General features: G+C 35.9%; 1 protein-coding gene across 1 annotated transcript in view; it reads right to left on the reverse strand.

The window, feature by feature from the left end:
* Positions 1–3,954: 3,954 nt before the first annotated feature.
* The window catches only part of ST8SIA6 (ST8 alpha-N-acetyl-neuraminide alpha-2,8-sialyltransferase 6), a 115,809-nt gene continuing 92,815 nt past the window's right edge, over positions 3,955–26,948 (reverse strand). Inside the window, exons 5-8 of the mRNA XM_016217415.2 lie at positions 21,269–21,413; positions 17,682–17,794; positions 14,522–14,614; positions 3,955–12,528 (exon numbers count right to left, since the gene is read on the reverse strand). Coding sequence (XP_016072901.2) covers positions 12,069–12,528; positions 14,522–14,614; positions 17,682–17,794; positions 21,269–21,413 — 811 coding nt within the window. The 3' untranslated portion in view covers positions 3,955–12,068. The remainder of the gene's footprint in view (positions 12,529–14,521; positions 14,615–17,681; positions 17,795–21,268; positions 21,414–26,948) is intronic.

Genomic DNA, 26,948 nt, shown 5'->3' on the forward strand with positions numbered 1-26,948 from the left:
ACCCCAGGAATAGTCCCACGCCATTATGGTCAGGTAATATTTGACAAAGGAGGCAAGAGTATCCAATGGAGTAAAGACAGTCTCTTCAATAAGTGGTGCCTGGAAATTGGATAGATACATGCAAAAGAATGAAACTAGACCACCAACTTTCACCATACACAAAAATAAACTCAAAATGGATAAAAGACTTAAATGTAAGTCACGAAACCATAAAAATCCTGGAAGAAAACATAGGCAGTAAAGTCATAGACATCCCATGTAGTGGAATTTTCACTGATACATCTCCTAGGGCAAGAGAAACAAAAGAAAAAATAAGCAAATTGGACTACATCAAACTAAAAAGCTGCACAGCAAAAGAAAACAGCCTCAAAATACAAAGGAACCCCACAGTCTGGGAAAACATATTTTCCAAGGATGTATCTGATAAGGGGCTAATTTCCAAAGTGTACAAAGAACTCATACTACTCAGCAAGAGGAAGACAAACAACCCAATTAAGAAATGGGCAAAGAACTTGAATAGACACTTCTTCAAAGAGGACATACAGATGGCCAAGAGACACATGAGAAAATGCTCAACATTGCTAATCATCAGAGAAATGCAAATTAAAAACCACAATGAGGTATCACTTCACACCTGTAAGAATGGCTGCCATCAACAAATCAACAAATGACATGTGCTCCCAAGGGTGTGGAGAAAGGAGAATCCTAGTACACTGCTGGTGGGAATGCAGACTGGTGCAGCCACTATGGAAAACAGTATGGAGGTTCCTCAAAAAAATAAAAATGGAGCTGCCTTTTGAGCCAGTGATTCCACTCCTAGGAATGTAGCCTAAGAATCCTGAAACATTCATCAGAAAGAATATATGCACCCCAATGTTCATAGCAGCACAGTTTATAATAGCTAAGATCTGGAAACAGCCCAAGTGCCTATCCGTAGATGAGTGGATAAAAAAACTATGGGACATTTACACACATGGAATACTACGCAGCTGTGAAGAAGAAGAATCTCGTACCCTTTGGGACAGTGTGGATGGGCCTGGAGAAAATTATGCTAAGTGAAATAAGCCTGGCAGAGAAAGACAAACATCACATGATTTCGGTTATACGTGGAATCTAAAGAACTTAATAAACTGATGAACAGAATAGATTCAATGACATGGAAGCATAGATGATGCTGACGAATGTCAGAGGGATGGAGGAGGGCCGGTGAGTGGAGGGGGAGAGAGTAACCAAAGAATTTATATGCATATATGCACAACCCAAGGACACGGACAGCGGTGGGGAGAGGGACTGGGGAGGGGGATGGGACGGGGTGGAACGGGTCATTGGGGAGAAGAAGGGACATCTGTAAAATTTTAAATAAAAATAAAATTTAGAAATTAAAAAAAAAAGACACAAACCAAACTTCTACAATGTTTGAAATGGAAACATACTGGATGGGATTAACACCACATTAGACATTGCAAAATATTAGTGAAGTTGAAGATAAAAGAATAGGACCTATACAAAATGAAGGACAGACTAGGGGGAAAAAAGAATGAATAGAGAATCAGTGAGCTGAAGAACAAATTTAAGTAGCTTAATCTATGTGTAACTAGAGTCCATGAAAAAGGGGGTAGGGGGAGGAGGAGAGAAAGAAAAATATTTTGAAAATAATGCCAAAATCTTTCCAAATTTGATGAAAATTATAAGCCCACAGGTGCAAGAAGCCAAAGAACCTCAAGTACAAAAAATATAAAGAAAAGTACATCAACACACGTAATTTTAAAAAGTGCTCAAAACTAGTGATAGAAGAAAAATTTTAAAGGAACCAAAGGTAGAAAAAAAAGATACAGTATGTGCAAGGAAACAAAGATAAAAACAGCAGACTTCTTTTTGGAAACAAAGCAATTCAGAAGAGAGTGGAGCAACACCTTTAAAATACTGAAGGTAACATACTGCCAATCTAGAATTTCATACCCAGCAAAAAAATATTTTTGAAATGAAGGCGAAGTAAACACTTTTCAAACATACAAAAGAATTTATTACCAGCAGTTGGGCTCTACAAGAAATGGTAAAGGAAGTCCTTCAGAGAAATAATACCGAACAAAAGTGGAAATCTACACAAAATATCAAGAGCACTGAAATCAGTAAATAGATGGGTAAATATAATTTTAAAAAAATTTTTATAAAGAGATAACTGACAGTTTAAAGTAAAAAATATAATAGACATTGCACGGTTTATAATGTATGTAGAAGTAAAATGTGTGACATTAATCTAAATTGCATAAACACCAAGTAAAAGGTAAATGTTCAGATTGGATTTAAAAAAAAGGCAAGACCTAACTATATGCTGTCTATAACAAAACCACTTTCAATATAAAGAAACAAATTTGTTCAAAGTAAAAAGATAAAAAAAGAGATATCATGCTAATTCTATATAAATAATTAGAGTGAGTATATTAATACCAGACAATAGATTTGAGAGAAAAGAATATTACTAGCAATAAAGAAGACAACTTCAGAATGATATTAAGGGAACAAAACTGTATGTTTACCATGAGAACGTAACAATGAAGAGAACATAGTCTTAAACATTCATGCATCTACTAATTTATCAAGAGAACATAACATTTATCAAGAGAACATAACAATCTTAAACATTCACGCATCTACTAATAGAGCTTCAAAATACACAAAACAAAAATTGATAGAGCCCTGGCGAGCAGGTGGCTCAATTGGTTAGAGCATTGTCCTGATACATGAAGGTTGTGGGTTCAATCCCTGATCAGGGCACATACAAAAATCAACCAATGAATGCATAAATAAGTGGAACAACAAATTGATGTTTCTCTCTCTCTCTTCTCTCTCTAAAACCAAACAATAAATTAAAAAATTGATAGAACTGCATGAAGAAATAGATAAATCTACAATTATAGTTAAGAATTTAATATTTTTCTCTTAATTGACAGAACAAGTACACAAATATCAGGAAAGACACAGAGGACTAGAACAACAATGTCAACCTATGTGATTTAATTGGCATTAGCAAAACACTACACCCAACAACATTAGAGTACACATTTTTTTTAAGTGCACACAGAATATTTATCAACAAAGACTATATTTTTGGTCCATAAAAATAAAGTCTCAATGAATTTAAATTGATTCAAATCATACAAAGCATGTTAATGACTACATTGAAATTAATTTAAAATATTCTATAGTAACATACCCGAAACAATCCAAAAATACTTGGAATCTAAATAACACACTTTCTAAAAAGGCCAAGGTACAAAGAAGATATCAAAAGTCAGAAAGTTTTTTGAATTGAATGAACATGAACACATGACATATCAAAATTTGTAGGAAGCAACTTAAGTTTTTAGAGGAAAATTTATTGCACTAAAACCCATGTTAAAAACAAAAGGAGGTCTCACCTCAATTACCTTAAACAACTATAAAAAAGAAAGTAAATGAAACCCCAAGAAAGGAGAAGTAAGAAAATAATAAAAATCAAAGCAGAAATCAAAGAAACCTCAAAGCTGGTTCTTTTAGATGATCATTAAAATTGATAAATCTCTAACCATACATATGAAAGATAAAAGAGAGAAAACAAACACAAATAACTAATATGAGAAATGAGATAGGGGACATCACTGCAGACTCTACTATATTAAAAAGATAAGAGAATATTATGAACAACTTTATGACAATAAAATCCACAGCTTCAATGATGGGTATAAATTCTCTGAAAGAAACAGACTACCAAATCTTAAAAAGAAATAGATAACCTGAATGGCCCCATATCTATTAAAGAAACTGTTCATAATTAAAATTTTTCCTTCAAGGGAAATTGTAGAGCCAGGTAGCTTCGCTGCTGAATTTTACCAAATATGTAAAAAAGAAATAATAAAAATTTTACATAAACTCTTCCAGAATAGCACCCCCAAAAAAGTTCATAAAACAATAAAATTGGAGGATTCACAGTTTTATTTAAAGTCTTATTATAAAGTTACATTAATCAAGATAGTATGGTATTGGCATAAAGACAAATAAATCAATGGAGCAGAACAGAAAACACACAAGTAAGTAAACCCAGATATAAATTAGTTGACTTTCAACATAGGTGCCAAAACAATACCATTGGGGAAGTCTCTTCAACAAATTCTACTTAGACAATTGAATGCAAAATATGAATTTTGACCTTTGCCCCACACCATAAACACACAAAAATGTAATTCAAAATGGCTCATGGAACTAAATATTAAGAGCAAACTATAAACCTTTAGGATGAATGCATAGGAGAAAATCTCAATGATCATGGGTTTAGCAAAGATTAAAAAAAAAAAAAAAAATTTGTTGACCTTAAAGAGAGGAAGGGAGGCAGAGAGAGATACATCAACTGATTGCTTCCATACACGCCCTGACCTGGGATTGAACCTGTGACCCTTTGGTGTATGGATGACATTCCAACTAACCAAGTCACATGGGCCAGGGTGGAGATTTCTTAAAGTTGATACTAAAAATTTAAAAATCAAGAATCTAGACTTTAGTAAAATTGAAATGTTTTGATATTCAAAATACACGATTAAGAAAATGAAAAGACAAACCAAACACAAAGAGAAAATAGTTGCAAAACATGTATCTGACAAAAGACTTGTACTAGAATAAAGATCTCTTATAATTCAATTATGAGAAGACAATCCAATTAAAAGTGGTCAAAATATTTGAACAGACACTTCACCAAAAAAGATATACAAAGGCAAATAAATATATGAAATACAATCATAAGGGAAACTCAAATTAAAATCATGAGACACACTATACACCCAACAGAACGTCTAAAATTGAAAAGACTGACCATACCATTGGCAGTTATAAGACAGTCAAGGGCATGTAAAGTACAGAATAAGGAATATAGTCAATCATATTTTAATAACTATGCATGGTGTCAGGTGGATACTACACTTATCATGGGGATCACTTTGTAAGTTATATAAATGCCTCATCACTCTGCTGTACATTTGAAAGTAATATACTGCAATACTGAATGTCAACTATAACTGAAAATTTAAAACAATTTTAAAATAAAAAAATAAAAGACTGAACATACCAAAATTTATGAAAGATGTGAGGCAACTGCAACTGATATACACCGTTGATAGAAACCCAAAATGTTACAACCACTTTGGAAAACAGTTGGTAGTTTTTAAAAAATATGTTAGACATACATTGACCATATTCCCCAGCCATTCTAATCCTAGATATTTGCAGCAAATAAATAAAAATATATGTCCACACAAACATCTGTATATGAATGTTCATGACAGCTGTATTTGTAACAGCCCCAAACCAGAGACAACTCAAATATACATCAACAGGTGAATGGATAAACAAATGATTCTGTAGCCATATGATAGAGTTCTGCTCAGCAAATAAAAGAATAAACTACTGATGTACAAACAACATGAATGAATCTTATTATGTTGAGTGAAAGTAGCACAAGAAAACATTTTGGGGTAATGGACACACACACTGTTTATTGTGGAGATGGTTTCATGCGTGTACACATGGCTTTAGAGTCAGACAGGTGTGAGTTTGAATGCTAGCTCTGCTCTTATAACCTTACAGAAGTTACTTACCCATTTGAGTCTGAGCTTCTATATTTATGTGGTAGTAAGACTATTTTATGTATGGATAAGAATATATGTGTCCAAGGCTTGCTCTGCTAAACATGATGACAGATATAAAGTACCCCGCATAGCACTGGCATAACATAACTGTTCATTTCCATATAGTATGTATTATCTTCTCCTGCTCATTTGTATTCTCTCTCCCCCCTTCTGTAGCAATACCTCCTTAGCACTACTATTTTTCTGCCAAAGGATGTCTCTTCTCTCCTCTTGGAAAACAGAAAATTTATTTTTTATGTTGTTTTAGAACTACTCTTTTCAAACGAACATATGTTATTCCTTCTGACCTTATTTTATTTTAGCCTCAAATTGAGAGTTAACCATTAGGCTCTTTGTTCATGGCATTCTCAGTAGCCACTGTCTCTGCAAGGCCCTTTTCTTGTGTTCTTTATTCATTTTTTCCCCTTTATCCCTAAAACCACTCCCACCGCTCTCTACTAAATGGGCACTGTTCTATGTTTAATATATACCCTTGAATACGTATGTGTATGCATGTGTATATGTATGTGTGTATGTATGTATAGGCTTTAATGTATTCAAGTGGCATTGTGCTATAGCTCTTATTTTTCCCTTTACACTATATTTTAAGGATCTATCCTAGCGGCTCTGTATACATCCAGTAAGTTGCTTCTAATTGCTGCCATGTATTCCATACTATGTATTCATCAAAGTTAACTCATTAATTCCCTGAGACATAGACACCTGTGCACCCAAATTCCTGCTACCACAAACAATAATGAAATAAGTATCCTAGTATTAGTCTCCTTGTGGACCTTAAAGTTCTCTGGGGCATGTATCCAACAGGTGGTATTGCTGGGCCATAGGACAGACGAATAATTAATCTGACTAACTCAGTACTTCCAGACTGATTTCCAAAATGGTTGAATAGGTTTAAACTTCCACCAGCATTTAGAATGAATGACCTTATTATTGCCAATATAATTAATATAATATATAATATAATATGTAATATAAATCTTTTAATTTTTATTTCTCAGATTCTAGTAATCTCAAGCATCACTCTATCTTATTAGCTACTTAACATTTCCCTTTGTAGACCACATGCTTATTCTTTGTTCATTTTTATACTGAGATTCCTGTCTTTTACTTTATGATTTGCAGTTCCTAGGAATGTTTCTATATTTATATTAATGTCATTAATTTACACATTGATAAAAGCTATTCCAGTCTGTCACCAGCCTACTCACTTTGTTTAAGATGCTGCTCATTGACTAGAAATCTGTCATTTTAATATAGCCAGAGACATCATTTCTTGACTGAATTTAAAAAAAATTATTTTTAGGTTATATTTAAGAATTACAGCCCGTCACTAACAATTTAGTTCTATTAGCTTTACAGTTTACCTTTGAACTTGTCTTTAATCTATCTGGTGTCCAACTTTTTCTATTGTGCAATGTAGGAATTTTTCTCCATATTGTGAGAAAATGTTCTAATACCATCTACTAAAGGGTTTGTCTTTCCTCCATTATGTGAGCAATGCATATTTATCATATATCACTCACATTTTTTATTAAAAGCTGAATGGTCTTAGAAGAGATGACCCAGATAAGATACGATGGACAAGAGAAATTTCCCTGCCCATACATCTTCAAAAGGGTAAAGGTGACTCTTTGCCATGGAGTCAGCCTTTGAAGCCACATGCAAATAGGAAACTTGGAACTCACCCAGCAGCTCTAAATGACTTTTTAAAAAAAAAAAAAAAAATCAAGAATAAAAAAAGAAATAGTCTTATTAGGTCAAATGCTTAAGATATTTTATGTGACTTTCTGCAATTCCTTTACTGTTTAAGAGCATAACAATGTGTTTCACATCATGTTACATAAATAAAAGTTCTGCTGTAACTATCCTTCTGCAGTAGCTATTTAGGATGTGAACAGAGCCATTATCCACAAAATTTTCCAGTTTCCCAAAGATTCTGGAGATTCATGGAATGGTTTAGGGTACCTGACATGATAATCGTATTTAACTGGTAAATTTTTTGTAAGCAAGGGAAAAAAAAATCTAGCCCCAAACAGGTCTGATTTATGGCTTAATTCAGTATTCTATACATAGAAAGTCCTCAAAAAAATGTCCTTGTATGAATACCTAGCTGAGAGCCCACATATTTACTGGGTTGAAATTTACATGTAGAAAGAAATCTTCTTTCATGAAAGTTATAATCTATTAGGCTTTGCCTTTTGTTAGGAGGGAAAAACACCAGAGACTTCAAGTACTAGTTTAGCATGTGAAATTTAAATCTATACAATTGTTTATGGAGTCCTTTTCAGAAACCATAAAGCCCTGTGGACTACATGCTTCAATGACTATGTCTGCCTTACCTTCAGATTTGGATGGAAATTCTTTTAGAATCTTGTTATTCAGTTACATTGCCCAGTGATGCTGCTCAACAAGCAGAAAATAGAATCAAGAAAGCCAGTATTTCCCTTAAAAACTGGTGGCATGGGGTTTTAGGAGCCCGAGTCTCAACTAAAGGTGTAGTACTCTATAGCCCCCATGTCCCGGATGTACTTGAAGTTTAAGAGCAGATCAAACTCAACCAATCTAACAACATTTAAGCAATGCTCGTTTCACCTGGAGAGTGTCACAGTCAGATCTGGTAGTGGTTCATGTATAAATCTATAAGATGGAGTGCATAGTTTTCCTTTCTGTTTTGATCTTGGCGGAAAAACTTGTAATAATTCACCATTACAGAACAAAAAGAACTGTGACTTACGATTTACATTTTTCATAAGCTGATAGTTACATAATAAAATTCATGCTCTCTTTTCCTTTAGAAAAAAATGTTAAATTCTGTTTAGGAACAAAAGGACATTATTGGCACATCACAATGGAACAAGTAGAAGGTCATCCTCTGCCAGGGAAGAAATGTTCTGATGTGAATAAGGCCACCTACTCTCTTTATTTCTCCATAGCCCACTGACTACACTACAGAGAATGAAGGAGAGTTTCAGCTCATGGCAGGTAACTACAAGGTGTTGAGATTTCATAACAGCTACAGACCCACTTGGGAAACAGATAGAAAATACACATGTTCTTTTTGACTAATATGAATCTAACTGGGATTGTTGTATAATTTCAACATGCTTTTAGAATGACAATACAAATGTTAATATAAATGTTAAACAAGAAATCAACTTCAGTTGTGTTCAGGTTGATAGGTCTACAATTTTCTCCACAATTTAAAAATTTGTTTTCTACTGAACTTTTACTGGAACCATTTTGAATATTTCTGAAATCCTGATCAGTGGCATTGAAGATTTTGTTTCATTTTATATTCTAGAAAAAATTTCCAAAGTTAAAAGAGCAAATTATATGGAAAAAACTTAAGTAAGCTCTAAATTTACTAATCATATGTAATTTTTATTAAAATAACTAATAAAGTCTCTATATTTATATTTAATCATTTATTTCAATACATACTTTTACTCAATTATTTATTTCCAATACCATCAAAGAAAAATGTTTAAGTTCTTACCAGGACATATTTGGAAAGAAACATTTTACTAACTGTAAAATATTGGAATGTTTTGATCTGTTTTTAATAATCCATTGCTAGTAACATGATGGAGACATTAACAATACTGCTAGCAGGTTTTAAAAGCTAATGAAAGACAGTAGGAGGGGTAAAAATCAGCAACCTATTCATCACCACAAAAAGAAAGAAAATAATTAGATTTTATGTAATTAAAAGCATGTTTCTTTTGGAAAATATTTACGTATGAACTTTTAATCAATTTATGGGCATAATAGGTTTCATTTGCTACAGAAGAACAAATGAAAGTATAAACTGAGAATAGCATCACAAATGTCAACTACAATCAAATTAAAGATGTACTTTATGAAAATAAGCAATTTATAGCAGGGTGTTTATATAAGTGAACATTTAGTAAACCATTTATCTAGCTAGGTAAGAATTTAGAATTAAGAATTGTAATTAATTCAGCATGCTGCCCAGTCTATTCCACTCCTATTTCTGCTCACCTTGCAATGATACAAGACAAGCAGGAAAATATGCACATAATTGTTATAGGCACCAGAAACACCAGAAAAGGTGCTATTGGACAGCCCCATGAGTTGAAGGGAGCGGGCTGTCCCCTCCTCAGTTCTTGTCAGATTCGTAGAAATAAATTCAAATGAGTGATCCCAGATAACTGAGTTGTAGAAAAGACAATTTATTAAAGAAGTAAAGCAAAATTTATTAAAGAAGCAAGGCAAGCAAATCTATACATCTGGCTTATGAAGCACAGATGGACTTCCCAGCTAGTCTTGAGAAGTGAGCTTGGTAGAGGTTTGGTGTCTTATATTTTTCTGTCTACAGGTTTTTAAATTGCTCTGTCATATATCTCGGTACAGATTAACTCTTAACATCTCCCTTTTACTTTGTTGTGGCTGTCCCAGAATTTATGAGAAGTATCTGGTGATTTTATCTTTAACAAGCTCAGAGACTGTTGGCTTCTCTGTTTAAACAGTGAGAAGAAAACTCCCTCTTCTTTCCTTCTTCCCCAAAATGGCTAACTTCTTTGTTTAGTAGGTGAGATAAATCTCTCCCCTCTTTCTTCCCCCTCCCCCCTCCTGCCTTAAGAGTTCCAGGGTGATTTAAGCTATATATTCTCTGGTTAGAGAGAAGAGGCATTAAAATTCCCCCTTCTTTCTTGCATTCTTTGGTTAGTGAGGAGCGGTATTAGACATTTGTTCTCAAGATTTTGCTGCAAATTGGCTACAAGCTGTCTAAACTGTTTGGCCTTCTTTAATTTTGTGTCAGTGTTTGTGTTCCTTCTGCCCTGGACTTTTCCTAGCTTTTTACTATCCTGTAACATAATTACTTAAGTCAAATAACTTATTCAGTAGATGCCGGGATGATATGTGTATGTGTTTCTTCTTAATCCTTTCACCTTTTTCACCCAGCCCAGCAACCCCCAGGGATGACCCATATTAACACGTGTCATCATAATGTAAGGGAGTGGTGTGAAAATGCTAATATTCCATATCTACACAAGCTTCGTTTTAGATTGATATTTAATTGATTAGTCTTATTTCTCATATAAACATACACCATTCCTTATGAGAATTAAGTTTGCATGTTTTAATCCTTACAGCTTTCCTATAAAATCTGTTAGGTTGGTATTATTCCCACTTCACAGATGTGGGCGCAGGCCAGCACCCCCACTCAGTATCCTACCCTCATGTAGAAGTTTTTTGGGGCAAAGACCATGATCTACCTTCAAATGTGTTAGTTTTGATGAATCTAAATCAAGGGGACAGCTTTTTTCTCTATCATATTCCCTCTACCCAGGATTGTCTTCATTTGGTAAAACCTTACTCATCTAGGTTTAATACAGAGATCACCTCTTCTCTGAAATAGATTCCACTGAAGTAGATTTAATTATTTCTGCTTCTTGTTCTTCATAATTCTCTATCCATAACTATTGTAATAACATTGGTCACACCATATCATAGTTGATGACATGCATGTCTGCTTCCTCCTGCAGGACTTAGTCATCTTTGTATCCCTCTCACAGAGCTTGTTGCAGGGTTGGCATGAAGTAGCTATTCAATAATTTTTAAAACATAAACTGAGTAAGTGATCCCACAGACAAGTCAACAGGTAAGAAAAACTGGATGTTGTAACCATTCATATCCTTGAAGTAGATATTGTCAGTGAGAGAGGAAAAGACTTAAGAGTGAAGCAGGAAGTTAATATAAAAAGTGATTTTAAAATGTAGATAAAGAAAAAAAAGAATCGGCCTAAAATCCAACCAACGCAAGTCATCACAGCAAATGACACAAGTGAATGTAATCAGAAGCAGGCATATTAGCATACAAAGGGAAGGATTTCATTCCTGAATAATCGAGGGTTTCTTGTTTAAGCACATAATTTTCTTATATGCACTCTAAGACAGGAAGAAATAAAGATAAGAAGGATATTATTGATAATAGAGAGACCTGCCCGAGGAAGAACATCCGTGAGTGCTGGCAGTTCAGGTGTTCTCTCCAGAAAGGGTTTCCAACACAGCACACCTTTTATTATCAGTTAGGCGAGGGTGGAAATGTTGTTATAATTACCAATAAGGAAACAGACTTTGAGAATCTGCCTCAGGCAAATACTTCATTAAGAGTTTTCATAGATTTTCACATTTTCCTCATAGGAGTTAGACATCCTGGTCCCCATTTTACAGGCAGGAAAACTGAAGATCAGAACAACGGAATGAGTTTCCAAGGTCGCACACTTAGTGGAGAACTTGGATCAAACGAAATTTCGGGCTCCTCCTATTACACCTTACAACGACCAATTTTTGTGCTCGGAAACACTGTTACTCACCTAGAGCATTACATTAAAACTATTCCCCCCTTCAGTCACTTTGGTTAGGCTGTTTAACATTTGCTGAATTGTAACTGGAGGATTCCTTTCATGTGAAGTTGGAGAATGTGGCCGTATTCTTCGGGCATAAAGTGGAAATTGAGCTTCGGCAATCTGTTGTCGTAGTAGTGATGGCTAACGGGCGCGTGCTGCAAGGTTTTAGAGAAGGGCCAAAACCCATAGAGCTTCACCGTCTCACACAGCTCCACGGCCACGCTGGCAATCATCAAGCCGGAGGACAGGCGGTACTCTTTCACGCCTTTAGTTCTCCAGAAGCTGGCCAGATTCTTCAGGTAGCTGGGATGGAAATATATAACCTTCTGTCTTGCATTAGACTCGTTCAGAGCATCGTATACTTTAAAAGAAGGAGCGGTGTTGATCTTGAAGGAAAACGCTGGAAATAGAAGAAATGCGTCTCCATAGGCTGCAATGTCCTCCAGAAATTCTCCTTTCTTTTCGTTTAAGTTCTCATATCTGCCAAGTTAAAAAAAAAATCATAATAACCACATTAATCATCAAAGTAGTGATTTTGGTGACACAGGCTAAATGTACCTCTGGCCAAAAAAAGGAACCATGTATATCCCTGTATATAAAAAGGACAAACCACAGAGTCAGACAAAACGCACAGTATCTTGTAAATATCAAGGGTTAGGCCTTAATCTCTCTTTCTTGATATTTCTTGGATTTAATTTCTACTTTCTTACTGGGCTGTACCCTTACTGGACACACATTTCTTACATTCTTTTTTTAATTTTATTTATTTATTTATTTATTTATTAAATATATCTTTATTGATTTCAGAGAGAGGAAAGGAGAGGGAGAGAGAGAGATAGAAACATCAATGATGAGAGAGTCATTGATCAGCTGCAGCCCGCAACCCAGGCATGTGCCCTGACTGGGAATCGAACCTGGATCTCCTGGATCCTAGGTCGATGCTCAACTGCTGAGCCAAGCCTGGCCGGGCACATTCTTTTTTTAAAATATATTTTTATTGATTTCAGAGAGAGGAAGGGAGAGGGAGAGAGAGACAGAAACATCAGTGATGAGTGAGTCCTCATTGATTGGCTGCTCCCTGCACGCCCCCAACTGGGGATGAGCCCGCAACCCCGGCATGTGCCCCTACCGGGAATCCAACTGCTATCTCCTATATCCTAGGTTGACACTCAACAGCCAAGCCACGCCCAACCGGGCCACATTTCTTATATTCTTTGATCTTCAATCTCAGTAATTTTTTCCTAAGGTTGCTTTGTGATGTTGAAACACCTTCCAAGTTTATAATAATGAAATATTTTCTCAAACATAAGACATTCTTAAAATATCTACACATTTTAAAAAACTCATTTAACTGTACTCTTTGTGCACCTTTTGTAAATATGTGATTATAAAAGTTTCCCTTAGAAAACCTAAAAAAATACACACAGACACACACACACACGCACACACACACACAAACACTTTTTAAATTTCTTCCAATTTACCCAGCCGGGTGTGGCTCAGCAGTTGAGCATCAGCCTAGGATCAAGGCGACAGAGCTTCGATTCTGGTCAGGGCACATGCCTGGGCTGTGGGCTTGATCCCCAGGAGGGGGCGTATAGGAGGCAGCCGATCAATGACTCTCTCATCATTGATGTTTCTCTCTCTCTCTCTCTCCCTCCCCCTTCCTCTCTCTGAAATCAATAAAGACATATTTAAAAATAAATAAATAAGTAAATAAATAAATAATAAATAAATAAAAAACAAATAAGTAAATAAAAGTTTCCTCCAATTTAACTGATACCTCTACATGTTTAATTTAAATAATAATCACACAATTGTGTGTATTTTGAAAGTAAGCTTTTGGGAGATGGATACAATGTTTTATATTCTCTTAACAGATACTAGAACTATTTGAGGGGTGTATTCAATTAATAATGATTATTAGTTACTTTTGATTAAACTAATACAGTAAAACTACTGAACAGAATTTTTATTAACCAACCTACATTTCATGGTTAATTATATTGTGGAAAATGAAATATGGGAATAATTCTTTAGTAATATACTATCCAAAGTGAAAATCAAATTTTGCCAGGTCCTCTTAAGACTTGCTCTCTGAAGTTTCCAAATAGATTAGGTTTTATCAAGAAAATACTACCAAGATAAAAAAGTAACACTAACATTCTAAAAGAAAATAGAAAAAAGTAACTTCCCTATTGCAAAAACAGATGAAGAGATAGTAAGTTTTCATTTGATGAGCAACATTCAGCTTAAAACATCAGAAATACAACTGGTCATAACCTAACTTATTATGAGCCATAACCTTGATAGAAATTTAAAAATTACAAATATATTCTTATATATTTCTCCCAAAAGCCATGCCAGCTGTATTACAAGTCAGTCTCAGCAATAAAATTGGTGCTCAGACTAAGAAACATGCTAAACAATGAACAAATGTTCTTGAACTGTTATGTAAATTGGAGGTACTTACTTTATTTTTATGATACTGGGATTTACAGTCACAAGGTTGGTTTTATTGCCAACATCTTTACTAACAATTCCTGTTGTTGGGGGGAGGTTACACCTGAAATTTAGAAGAAAATTATTTTCAAAATACAACTTGAAAAAATAAAATACACACACACAAATACATTCATACATATATGATCATTGTCATATTTTTTTCTTTCTATTGAATTTATTGGGGTGACACTAGTTAACAAAATTACACAAGTTTCAGGTGCACAATTCCACAACACATGATCTGTGCACTATATTGTGTGTTCACCACCCCAAGTCAAGTCTCTGTCCATCACCATTTATCCCCCCATACCATCCTCCACCTCCCTCACCCATTATCACTTTTTTAAATTTATTTTTAATATGTCTTTATTGATTTTGGAGAGAGGAAGGGAGAGGGAGAGAGAGATAGAAACATCGATGATGAGTCAATGATCAGCTGCCTCCGGCACTCCCCCTACTGAGGATTAAGCCTGAAACTGAGGCATGTGGCCTGACTAGGAATGGAACTGAGATCTCCTGGATCACAGGTCTATGCTCAACCACTGAGCCATGCTGGCTGGGCTTTTTTAAGAAAATCATTGCTGTTAAGAGTTCCTCAGAACTCATCTGATTTTCATTTAAAACTATTTAATAAGTACTGAACTCTTAGTTGATTCCACATTGCATAAAATATACAAATTTGATAAATATTTCAACATTAAGGCCTTTATAAGTAACAAAACTAGAAATGACAATTAAACCTTGCCTAGCTTTTGGGGAGTTCATACTCCTCTTATTAAAATTATTATTTATATTAATTATATTCCCACAGTGGTATGATGACCATTTTACAGATTTTAAACATTGAAGCATTGTGATGAAGGTTATAGAGTCTGCCAGAACGAAGATTATATTAAAAAAAATTAAAATCTCCTGATTCCCATATGGATAGTTTTCCTACCAAATCATGCTGTTAATAAAATCCTAATGTTCTTTTAATGATGTTTAGTACTCTTTTACTCAAAAGAGTAAATTTGTTTTTAAATTGGAAAACAAATTAAAAATTGTAATTTTGAGTAATTTTATTCCTGTCACAAAAAGAGGGGAAAGTTAGTTATGACTCTTTAAGTAACGCTTACAGAATTTCAAGTAGACTAATTCTTTAAAACTATACATACAAAGGGAGTATCTGAGTATTTCCTTAAGAAAGGCAACTTAAAGTTCAAGTGTTCTGAATAATGAAGTTGAAAATTCTATTCCATGTTCTATTAAACATACAAACAAATGAAACATGCACATCCCACCTTGATAAAAAGATATATCCAAAAATAATTAAATATAGCACTTCAGGAAAAATACTAATCAGAGATAACAGACCAGAAATGACCTCATTAGTGGGCTTCCTGTAACAAATCTACTTTCTAGGACAGTCCAATGTTCTGTTGAAGAATAAAAGGTTATTTCCATATACAGTAGTATCAAAGGAAACTTGTAGAAGAAACCTTGGGTGTTGTATACATACAGTAGTATAGGAAAGCCACTCATCACCTTTTTCCTTACATTTTTAACGGATAGGTCCCAATCTTTTAAAATGAAAAAAAAAAAAGTAATAAAAAGTAAAAAGATTGTTTTATAAAATATGAACATGTACAGCTGAAATAAGTACAGGCTTAAAAACTAAGTAAATTTTAATGACACCAATCATGTCTAGCTCTCATTTTGCCTTTTACTTTGAAAGGTAAACTTCAAAGGAAAATCTATATGCAGAAAGATACCTGGAATCTAGAGTCAGGAAATGTAGACTCTAGAAATATATGCATTTATTTTAAAGTTATAAACTAAGTAGCTGTTGAGAATGAAAAAAAAAATTTTAAACTAAACTTGTATTTCCTATATTTGCATAAAGTCAAATGGGTGTTTAGGCATGATTCCACAGATATTTCAGGAATTTTAAGTCTATCAAAAGTTTATTATAAGAATTATTTATCTTCATGATGGCCTTTTAGTACTGAGTGCTTTAACTAAATGGCTAAATCACTCAGGTGCTGGCCATTTTAATATTCATCATGAGGAACACACCCTGTAACTGTTGGACTGCTGGGTCTGTTGTTCTGTCATTACCTTCAGCATAAAAATTTTAAATGAGATTAAAGTGAAGGAAGAACTACTGATCAACTTCTTTTCTATTTGCTAAAAAGGACAGCATTGAATTAATAAGGATCTAAGGATCTCCTCTGATGTATACAATCAGTGTTCCTGAAATAGGAACAAAGAGATTTCAATATACTTTTTTAAAAGGTGCATTTCAGCCCTGGCCAGTGTGGCTCGGTTGGTTGAGCGTCACCCCATGTACCAAGAGGTTGTGGGCTCCATCCCTGGTCAGGGCACATGCTGGGGTTTGTGGACTCGATCCCTGATGGGGGGCGTGCAGGAGGCAGCCAGTGGATGTTTCACTCTCACATCAATGTTTCTCCCTCTCTCCTTCTCCCTTCCTCTCTCGAAAAATTAATAAAAAGATTTACTTTAAAAAAGGTGCATTTCAACTGAAATCCATCCTCCCAGGGATGAATCACCTTTCCTTCATATTCGGGAAGTGGAGATGCCCTGTAACAGGGCTTATGAGTACAGGCACACATGGAAACCACTTTTGTTTCTATTTTTGCAAGTTAGCTAGTACTGAGATATGTTTTAAAAGAGCATAATTTAGAAGCTGCGCACATTTTTTAATTTCAAGTCAGAAAACTAAATAAACAATGATGTTGCATGGCTGTACAATGCCTAGTCTAGCATTTTCCCTCATATTACCTGAGGACAAAACTTTTAAAAATGCTCTTTGCTCCATAGAGTCCTCTCAGGGAGCCATGATATCCTTAATACACTGAAGGCTCTGACAAATCCTGCAGTGCAGACCCCCTTTACCATGATTTTACCCAGAGCTTCTGAAATGTAAATGATCACAGAACATTTTATTCTCGAATCGGCATTCGGAGGAACTAATGATCCACTTACCACTGCAGGAAAGCCTACCACAATAATCTGGACTTAAACAATACAGCTCAAAGGTCAACATTTACAGAGTATCTTTATACTGACCCTGTAAAATATCCAACTGATCTTTGGGTCAAAGAAAGCAGCTGAGCAGGTCTTACCTAAAAACGAAGTCAGATTTATCTATTTCAGCTCCGCAGCCAGACTTATTCAGAATCCCCCCATTTCCAACCACTGCACACTGATTGTAAGGGCGCTCCACAAAAGGCTGCGACTAGCAGGAAGAAGTAAAAACTGCCATGAAATATCTTACTTTTAGAACCATAAATATCATTGGCTTAATTCAGGTAGCTTAATTTTTACACATGCTAAGGAAAGGGAAAGAACAAGAAAAGGAGAGGTAGCAATACCATATAACATGTCGATCAACTTATGACTTAAAATAAAAAACTCTCCTAAACCTGTTATTTCTCTGCAGAGCGATATACAGCATATCACATACAATAGAATGAAATAATACAAAATATATTTGTATATGAAATGTAATATAATGCAGTTTACATCACATAATTAAATAAAATTAGAACGGCAAAATCCAACATTGTGCCTTACCAACAGGAACGTTTTCAGCAAAAAAGAGGGGGAAAAAAGCAATTGGCAAGTCATGTAAAATCCTCTATTCTGGGAAATAAAATTAGTAACTAATTTAGCAAAATTTCCCATGCTTCTTAAATAGTTAGGCCTTCAGGCTCAGTGACGATAGGAGATTTATGCCTGCCATCTCCGCAAATGACCAGCCATGGCATTTCAGGGAGGCCTACTCACTCTGGGGTGGTATATTTCAAATTCATTTCCCAGGCGTGAATCTTTTAAAATTTTTCCAAGGGCCCAACTTGCCTACCCTGAAAGACTCCCACTTTCACCAAATCCTCCTCAGTCTGAAACACAACTTTTCAGTTCAACACTACAGCTCTCCTTTGCTGGTCACTTTCCCTGAAGGAACAGCGTGACCTTCACCAGCAGCAAGGGTGCCAGTCATATTCTACAATGACAGGGTCCTGATTCACCTATTTTTTTTCTTTAGAATTTGAGTGTAAGTCCTCAAGGCAGAGTGTGTTTATTATTTTTCAGTGTTCCTTATCTTTCACTGCAGACCTAACATAGTGCAATGTGTGCAGTGACTTCTAAATAAGTGCTTGCTGGCTCAGTGTCCCACCCCGGTGCAGCACCCCCACACTGTGCTGAAGCCCACTTGTGAGGAGCTTGTGAGAGCCAACTGATATATACTCAGGAATTTTGTGAGTAGGCTGTTAAACCATTGGTAAATTAAAATTGGTCACGGTGGGGGTATTTACAGCACTAAAATCGGCAGATGCTACAAGTCAGGGCACCCAACACCCCAAAGCCAGTTTACCAGCGCTACTAGCAACACCCCAGGGCCAGTGTGGTCTGGGCAGCCCAGCAGACCCCTGAATCACTGTGACGGCCACCTGTTCCTGATGGTGCACCTCGGAGATGTCTAGCAAGCAAAGAGAACTCTATTTCAGCACTTCTAGATTTGTCTTTAAAAATTACAAATCATAAAGTGCTTATCATGCAAGGCAACCAAGTGAATAACTCATGAAGGCATTTAATCCACACAACAATGGTATAAGCATTTTACAGATGGGAAACTGGAAGCATGAGTTAAAGCTAGAAAGTGGCTGAGCTGGGATTCAAACCCATGCACCAGAGTCCACGCTCTTAACCCCTACACATTACACAGCTCCTGACATTCAATGCCTAAAATGTTAACTTAAGCACATGCTTTTTTTCTCTTTATATCCACAATGCTTAGCACATTGCCTAGCTCTTAAATGAATGGTTCCTAAATACCTCAGGGAATCTGAAGTCACTAAACTTCTAGCTCAGGATATCTTCAGACAGTGTTTACTAACTGGTACTACAATAAATTCTGAATTTTATAGATAGAGTAGAATGCAAATATGCTCTTTATGGCACAAAAGAAAAGATTACTGAGGGGAGCATATATCCAATTAAGCAGTCAAAATAATGTATGTTTTTCTCTGGTTTTTTGGTCAACTGAGGGAAAACATCCATATGCTTTGGGATCTAAGTGTTCAGGAAGAGTTTAAATAAATTACAAACATCAATATTCCCTAACATAAACCTCCTAAGAAAATGCAAATTGGTCCAACTCCAGTGTCTGTGCATTGCTCACTCTGGTTGAAATCCAACTTTGTTGTTTTCCTTTGCAAGTTACTTAGCAGAGTTTTTGGAGAAAGTGATTTCACATTTAATCGAAAGCATCTATTTAGATCTCTTGCTGCGCTACCCAGCAGTTCTGAGCTGAGTGTAGCAGAGCAGAATTGAGCAGGGAGGACTGGAAGGAGGCAAGGTGGGAAAGAGGCTGGCTCCCCCAAGAGCCATATCCATGGAACCTGGAATGTTTAAGCAACACAGAAACTGCTACGTAGCTTTGCAATTGCTGCTGGATTGACTTCAGAAATTTCTCCCCCCAATTTTTAAAAATCAATTATAAATTTGGAAAATAAATGTTGTGAATTGCATTCAGAATTATCCAACCTGTGTCAAATTATTCTTTTCAAGGTGCAAATTAGAAGCAAGAAGTACTTGCTACTCCTCTGTTCTGGTCAGTCCAAAGCAAGAAAAGCACTAGCAAAAGTTGCATAGGTGAAGGGGCTGCTCCTTGGGGAACTCTCCCAGGCCTTCCTTGATAGGAAATATATTTTTTACTTATTTATCTTTCCAATTATTGGTATTTCAATACATCCTGAGGGCATTTTATAATGTTTTATGAGTTATTCTTTGCCCTCCTTGTCTTCCAAAAAATGTATAACTTTTTTCCTATTGTTTCTATTATTTCGTTTATTCCCAAAAAATTATTCTTTCTTTGAAATGTAATAATTTTTAAAAATTGGAGCAACTTATATGACAGTAAATTAGTTGTAAGAAGTTAAAGGTTCAAAAAATTTAATTATAAAAATCTAATAGTCTACACTTGGTAAATTGTATATATTAAATGATCCTATTTTGACCATATTGATTTGGCCTAATTACTTTTAATCGAGTCAATTACAAAAGATTCCTGAAAGTGTGTTTCTAAGCAATGGTATGTTCTTCTTGACAAAAATTACCCCCAATTTTGGATTTATACTAAGGGACAGATTTCTTCTTGTAATGATACTGTATCATTGCTCATTAATTAATTTAACAAATATACTAAGGAGTGTTCTAGGAGGTTGGGATACATCAGTAAACACAGGAGGCAAAAATCTGTCTATAGAGGTTAATGTCTATTGACCAAAAATTCTTACATATTTTCTTCCCAAAGGTTAACCACATAAACCTACAGTTCTTTGTAAAGGAATTGACTCAGTCACCCAAACTGACAACTGGAAGAACCTTGTTCCAGGTGAAAAATGGTCCTCTTTCCAGGCCCCAGTAATTACTATGCAGAAAGCCCAAGTAAGTACCTCACCTCATTCAAGGATGAGTCATGAAGACTCGAGAAGTGGGAGAGCTTATCATTTAAGTTATAAATACCAACCCCTGCAGAGCCACCAGGCATTCAAAAGAGCCTTTTAAAAATGGGCCATGTATCTTATACAAGAGTATGGTATTTTAATTAATTAACTCGTCCATTATTATAAGTTGTAACTTGAAGTGAGAGAAAATTCACCTGTGGAACAGTGACACAAATAAACCACAACAAATCTTTACTCACCACGGGGAACATATTAAAAATGTTCTCTCTAATTAGGATTGTGTACTGACGTTCCGCCTCGTAAATCATGTTAGTCCCAACTGGAGTGTTTTTTTTCGAGACAATGAGGTTTTGGACAGCATTACAACAGGAAGCAAGTTTTTCTCTGCAAAAAGAATAAAGGTGAGCCATGGAATAAAATTAAGAGACCAAGGATAGAGACGACCACGGGAAATGCAAAAGGATTTTGCCATACTGACTTTCCGAAAGAGGAGAAATCATTCAGAAAGATGACTTTTTTTTTCCTTCTTAATATATCTTTATTGATTTCAGAGAAAGGAAAGGAAGGGGAAAGGGAGAGAGAAACATCAATGCTGAGAGAGTCATTGATGGGCTGCCTCCTGCACGCCCCCTACTGCGGATCGAGCCCGCAACCCGGGCATGTGCCCTGGGCCGGGAATCGAACCACAATCTCCTGGATCCTAAGTCAATGCTCAACCGCTGAGCAACGCTGGCCGGGCCAAAAATGACATTTTTATCTCATTTCATTCTAACTGGCCCTGGATGGTGAAATGGTGACTTGGTGGGCTAAAATAGCAAAGAATGTCAGAGACTAATACATAGGTAGGGCCGGCCCTCTCACCAACAGAAAATACTCTTAAATACAATGATTTAAATATAACAATTTCCTCCTAATGGTAATGTTATAACATTAAAGAGAAAAATAACAGAATACATTATAATTATTTTATAATAATTCTAAAGTACAGAAACTAAGTTAAGAACAAATAGTCACCCAAGCAATATGCAATCATTTATGATGAGACAAGTCCAATGAAAAGAATCATTACAGTGATTTTTCTCAAGCTCTAGAGGCATAACTTACAAATACAAATTGTATTTAAAGTGTGTAACTTTATGTTTTGATATGTATATACCTTGAAATAATCACTGAAACCAAGCTAATTAATATACCCATCACCCTCACAGTTATTATTTTTTCTTTTCTTTTGAACACTTAAGATCTGTCTCCTTAGCAAATTTTTCAAGTCTACAATGCAGTATTGCTAATTACAGTAACATTGCTGTACATTAATACAGTGAATTTTTAAGTGAAGCAAATTTAACGTTGTCATTCCTTTCTTATAGAAACCCCGGAAAAAAAGTGTAAGGCAGTACCAAGCTATATTTCAAAACTGTTACTCTGGAGTGAAACATTGTCATTAAAATGAAGACCCAGGAAGGTCCTTGCCCAGGTCCTCTGAGCTTGCCCCCACCCTCAGGCTTTATATTACGTTTCTTTACATAATTCTCCAGGGATATAGATCCCATAGCATCTCTTGGTAATTATCCCAGACTTTAATCAACCTTGAAGTCAAGAGATTCTTCCATTTGCACAAGCGAACCAGTACTCAAATACATTTCCCTTATTAGTTTTTCAGAAGCTCTCCTCAGGAAAACACTTCATGTAATTGAAAATGGTAAACAAGCAAAACTTGGGCCTTTTCAATCTTAAAGAGTTTTATGGAATTTCCTCTTCTCTCAGATTTTCCTCAGAGGAGCAGTTTTTGGTAATTTTAGTCATCCTGCTCCTCTTTAAACCTGTACTTATTTCTCCGTATTATTTAAACATGAAAGCTGGATCCAATCATAGCACAAGGAACAGTGATTATTCAGTGAGCAGAGCTGACTGTACGCAGTGCTGACACCCTACATTCATTCCCTTTTTTATGGCTTTTTGGTCCTGAAGGGTATACTTTCGTACATGTTCCTACTGAACTGTTTCCTTTGAAAAAATACAACGTTCTAAACTGTCACGGTCATTTTGAATTAGAATCCAGGCTTCCTGAATTCCAATAATTCTCATGGTATAAAAGTCAAGTGCTGTGGTATTATCTGTACCCAGAAATCAAGATTTTCAACAATACTTCTTATCAGGTCATTTAAAATAGTGCATTATCTTCTTAACTGAAGCCTAGCGCCTGCTTAGCATCCTCCTTGCATTTCAGAACCTAAAGATTAGCAAAAGAAAAAAACTGTAAATGAAAGGATGCATAGTCAAAACATAAAACTAAGTAGTTTTTAATTATAAATTTAATTTCGTAAGGATTCATGTGGCATCAGAAATCCTTATGTGTTTTATGATTTCACTTATATGTGGAATCTTAAGAACAAAAACACAATTGAAACAGACTCATAGATGCAGAGAACAGACTGATGGGGGTTAGGGGCTGGGTGAAAAGTTAAAGGGATTAAGAAGTACAAATAGGTAGTCACAAAATAGTCATGGGAATGAAAAGTACAGCCTAAGGAATATAGTCAATAATACTGTAATAACTGTATGGGGCCAGGTGGTACTTCAAATATTAGGGGGATCACTTTGTAAAGCATGCGATTATCTAACCACTCTGCTGTACACCTGAAACTAACACAAAATAATATTGAATATAAACTAAAATTGAAAAAAAAAAAAAGAAATCCTTATGTTTATAATTTTAAATGTCTCTTTTAGGCTTCATTTGGAGAAAAGGTAATGGAATAAATTCTCATTTAGCTTTGACAAGTAATTTAATTTCTCTAATGATAGTGCTTAAAAGCATATTATATCACCAAAAAACACTAACCAGAGTACCCTTTGTGGTTTTTTAATATTAATAGGTTTTGTTCTGAAATTATATTTTTAACATTGCATTATAAAATTTTTAAATCTACAGGAAAGTTGAAAGAATCTAAGTTTTTACTCTGTCTTATTGTGTATTTATCCATCAATCCATTGTTGTAGTTATTACAATTTGAAGTAAACTGCAGGTATCGGTACACTTTACCCCTAAACACTTCAGCATGTATGGCATTATTTTGTGTATATATTTTGGGATTAAATTTACATACAATAAAGTCATAAATACATTCAGTGAATTTTAAGAGATACATGTATCCCTGTTACCCAACCCTCTATGTATCAAGATAAAGAGTATTAATAACCCCTAGATAATTCCCTCATACCCCTTCCCGGTCTATCTTCAGTGCTCCCCCGTCTCAAGGCAACCACATTTGTGATTTTTTTTTTTTTTTTTTTTTTTTTTTTTTACCAAAGATTAGTTTTGTCTGTTCTAGAATCTATATAAACAGAATCATACAGTATGCATGCTTTTGATAAACTCTTTTTTCTCTCGGCATAAATGTTTTTGCTATTCCTGCATGATGCTGCGTCGTAGTCCTTTCTATGCTGGAGTGGGGTTCCACTGCACGGATGTGCCCAAGTTTGGGTTAGCCGTCCCCCTGGCACTTATAAAGAAATCGCTATCAAAAGTCAAAGTTAAACACCTAATCACGCATAATAACCTCCCCCCCAAAATAGCAGGACATTTCTGAAGCCTGCCTCATTTCACTAACTAATGGGACTTTTTAAGACTTTTTATTTAGTGGCAGAATTATAAATGTATGTTCTTTGTAACTTCCCAGCTCATCCACGTGGTAGAGACCCCTGTAAAAGTGTTAGTATAAAGCCAAGCAGTTCAGAACAAACAAAACGAAATGGAATTTTATCTCTGTTATTCCATTTCTCATTGTTACACGTGGACAAAAACTTAACATTCCTGAGGGCTCACCCCTCCCCTGCATGAGAAAGTAACTTTTAGGCGAACTCAAACAACAACCTGTTCCTTACGCTTGGTAACTTTCACTCCCTGCAGGGAAAAGTAACTTTTAGGTGAACTCAAACAACAACCTGTTCCTTACTCTTGGTAACTTTCCACTCCCTGCATGGAAAAGTAACTTTTAGATGAACTCAAACAACAACCTGTTCTTAAATTTGGTAACTCTCCACTCCAGCTCAGAAAAATCAGTGAGCTCCAAAAAGTTCCCTCCCTACATCCTCTAGTCTTCCTCCCCAACCACTCCAGGCTGATGCCATTTGTGGCTCAGCCCATCTGCATTCAGATGCCCTAACAAAATTGCCTTTACCTTCTCTTCTGGCCTCATGTGTTCCTCCTCGGCAAGCCTAACGCTCATCATCCCCCAAACAGTGGATTCTGATCCTTGGTGACTAGATATGCTCACAATAATGGGCATGGAAATTTTCTCCCTCTTGTATGAAAAGAGCAGGAAACATCAAGAAATGAAGGACATGATATTAACTAGATATGACGGTTAATTGTATGTCAACTTGACTTGGCCAAGCCGATGCCCAGATAGCTGGCAAGACATTATTTCTGTCTATGAGGGTGTTTCTGGAAGAGATTAGCATTTGAATGAGTAGACTGAGTCAAGAAGATTGGATAAGGCCAATCAATCCATTAAGGGCCTCAATAGAACAAAAGGCAGAGGAGGGTAAATTTGCTCTCTGCTTGAGCTAGAATATCCATCTTCTCCTATCCTGGGTCATTGGTGCTTCTTATTCTCAGGTCTTCTGACTCAGACCAAGGTTTAACACTGGCCTTCAAACTCAGACTAGAACTTAGAACATCAGCTTCCCCGCGTCTCCAGTTTGCAAATGGCAGATAATAGGGCTTAGCCTCCATGATTACATGAGCCAACCCCTAATAATAAGTATTTATCCAAGTGGTTCTGTTTCCCCATAAAACCCTAACAAGAGATATTGGTGCAGAGAAGTGGGGGTGTTGCTGTAACAAACACCTGAAAACGTGGAAGTGGCTTTGGAACTGGATAGTAAGTAGAGATTGGAAGAGTTCTGTGTACATGCTAGAAAAGGCCTAGACTGTCATGAAAATAACTGTTAAGGCAATTCTGGTGAGACCTCAGAAAGAAGAGGAGAGCTGTAGACAGCTTCCATCTTCTTAGAGAAAACCTCAGTGATCCTGAGCAGAAAGAACACTAGTAGATATGTGGAAAGCAAAGGCCATGCTGATGAGGTCCCACATGAAAATGAGGAACGTGTTATTGGATAACAGAGAAAAGGCGATCCTTGTTATGAAAGGGCAAGAACTTGGCTGAACTGTGTTACAATTCCAGTGTTTTGTAGAAGATGGAAGTTGTGAGCAATGAAATTGGATACTTAATTGAGGAGGTTTCTAAGCAAAATGTTGAAGAAGTGGTTTGGTTCCTCTTGATTGCTTACAGTAGAATGCAAAAAGAGAGAAATGACTTGAAGACAGACCTGTTAATAAAAAAGGAAGTGGAATTTAAAGCTATGTAAATTCTCAGCCTATCCATATGGTAAAAATGAGAAAGTATACTCAGGAGAGAACACCAAAGGTGGGTCCAAGGTTACATTTGGTAAGGAGATTAAGGTGGGTGTGAACTACGGATTTAATAGCCACACCTGCAGGAAAAATGCCAGTTTGAACTGAAAGGGAATGAGATGGGAAAGAATGAAGGAAAGCTGTTGTACTTCTTGGATTTTTTAAGGATGGTGTCATAGGGCTATTTGGCTACAAGCACATGCAAAGATTCAGAGATCAATAGGGCTTTCTCCTCAGTTACAAAAGGGGAGACCTGCTTTCAACAGGCCAGATGGCCTCTGCCATGAGGCCAGGGCCACTGAAAAACATGGGGATCAGGATGCCGAGCAGAGCTGCAGGGGCAAGACCATCACTACAGTGGGTCCGAAAGGCAGAGCACAGAGTTGAAGATTATCTTTAGTATTAAAATCTCAGGGAGTTGGCTTTACTACCTTTTGGACTTACTTGAGACCTGTCAGCCTTCCTTCTTTCCTATTTCTCCCTTTAGGTATAGGATTGCC

The sequence above is a fragment of the Miniopterus natalensis genome, chromosome 1 (genome assembly GCF_054644295.1).
Source record: "Miniopterus natalensis isolate mMinNat1 chromosome 1, mMinNat1.hap1, whole genome shotgun sequence".
NCBI classification, from domain to species: domain Eukaryota; kingdom Metazoa; phylum Chordata; class Mammalia; order Chiroptera; family Miniopteridae; genus Miniopterus; species Miniopterus natalensis.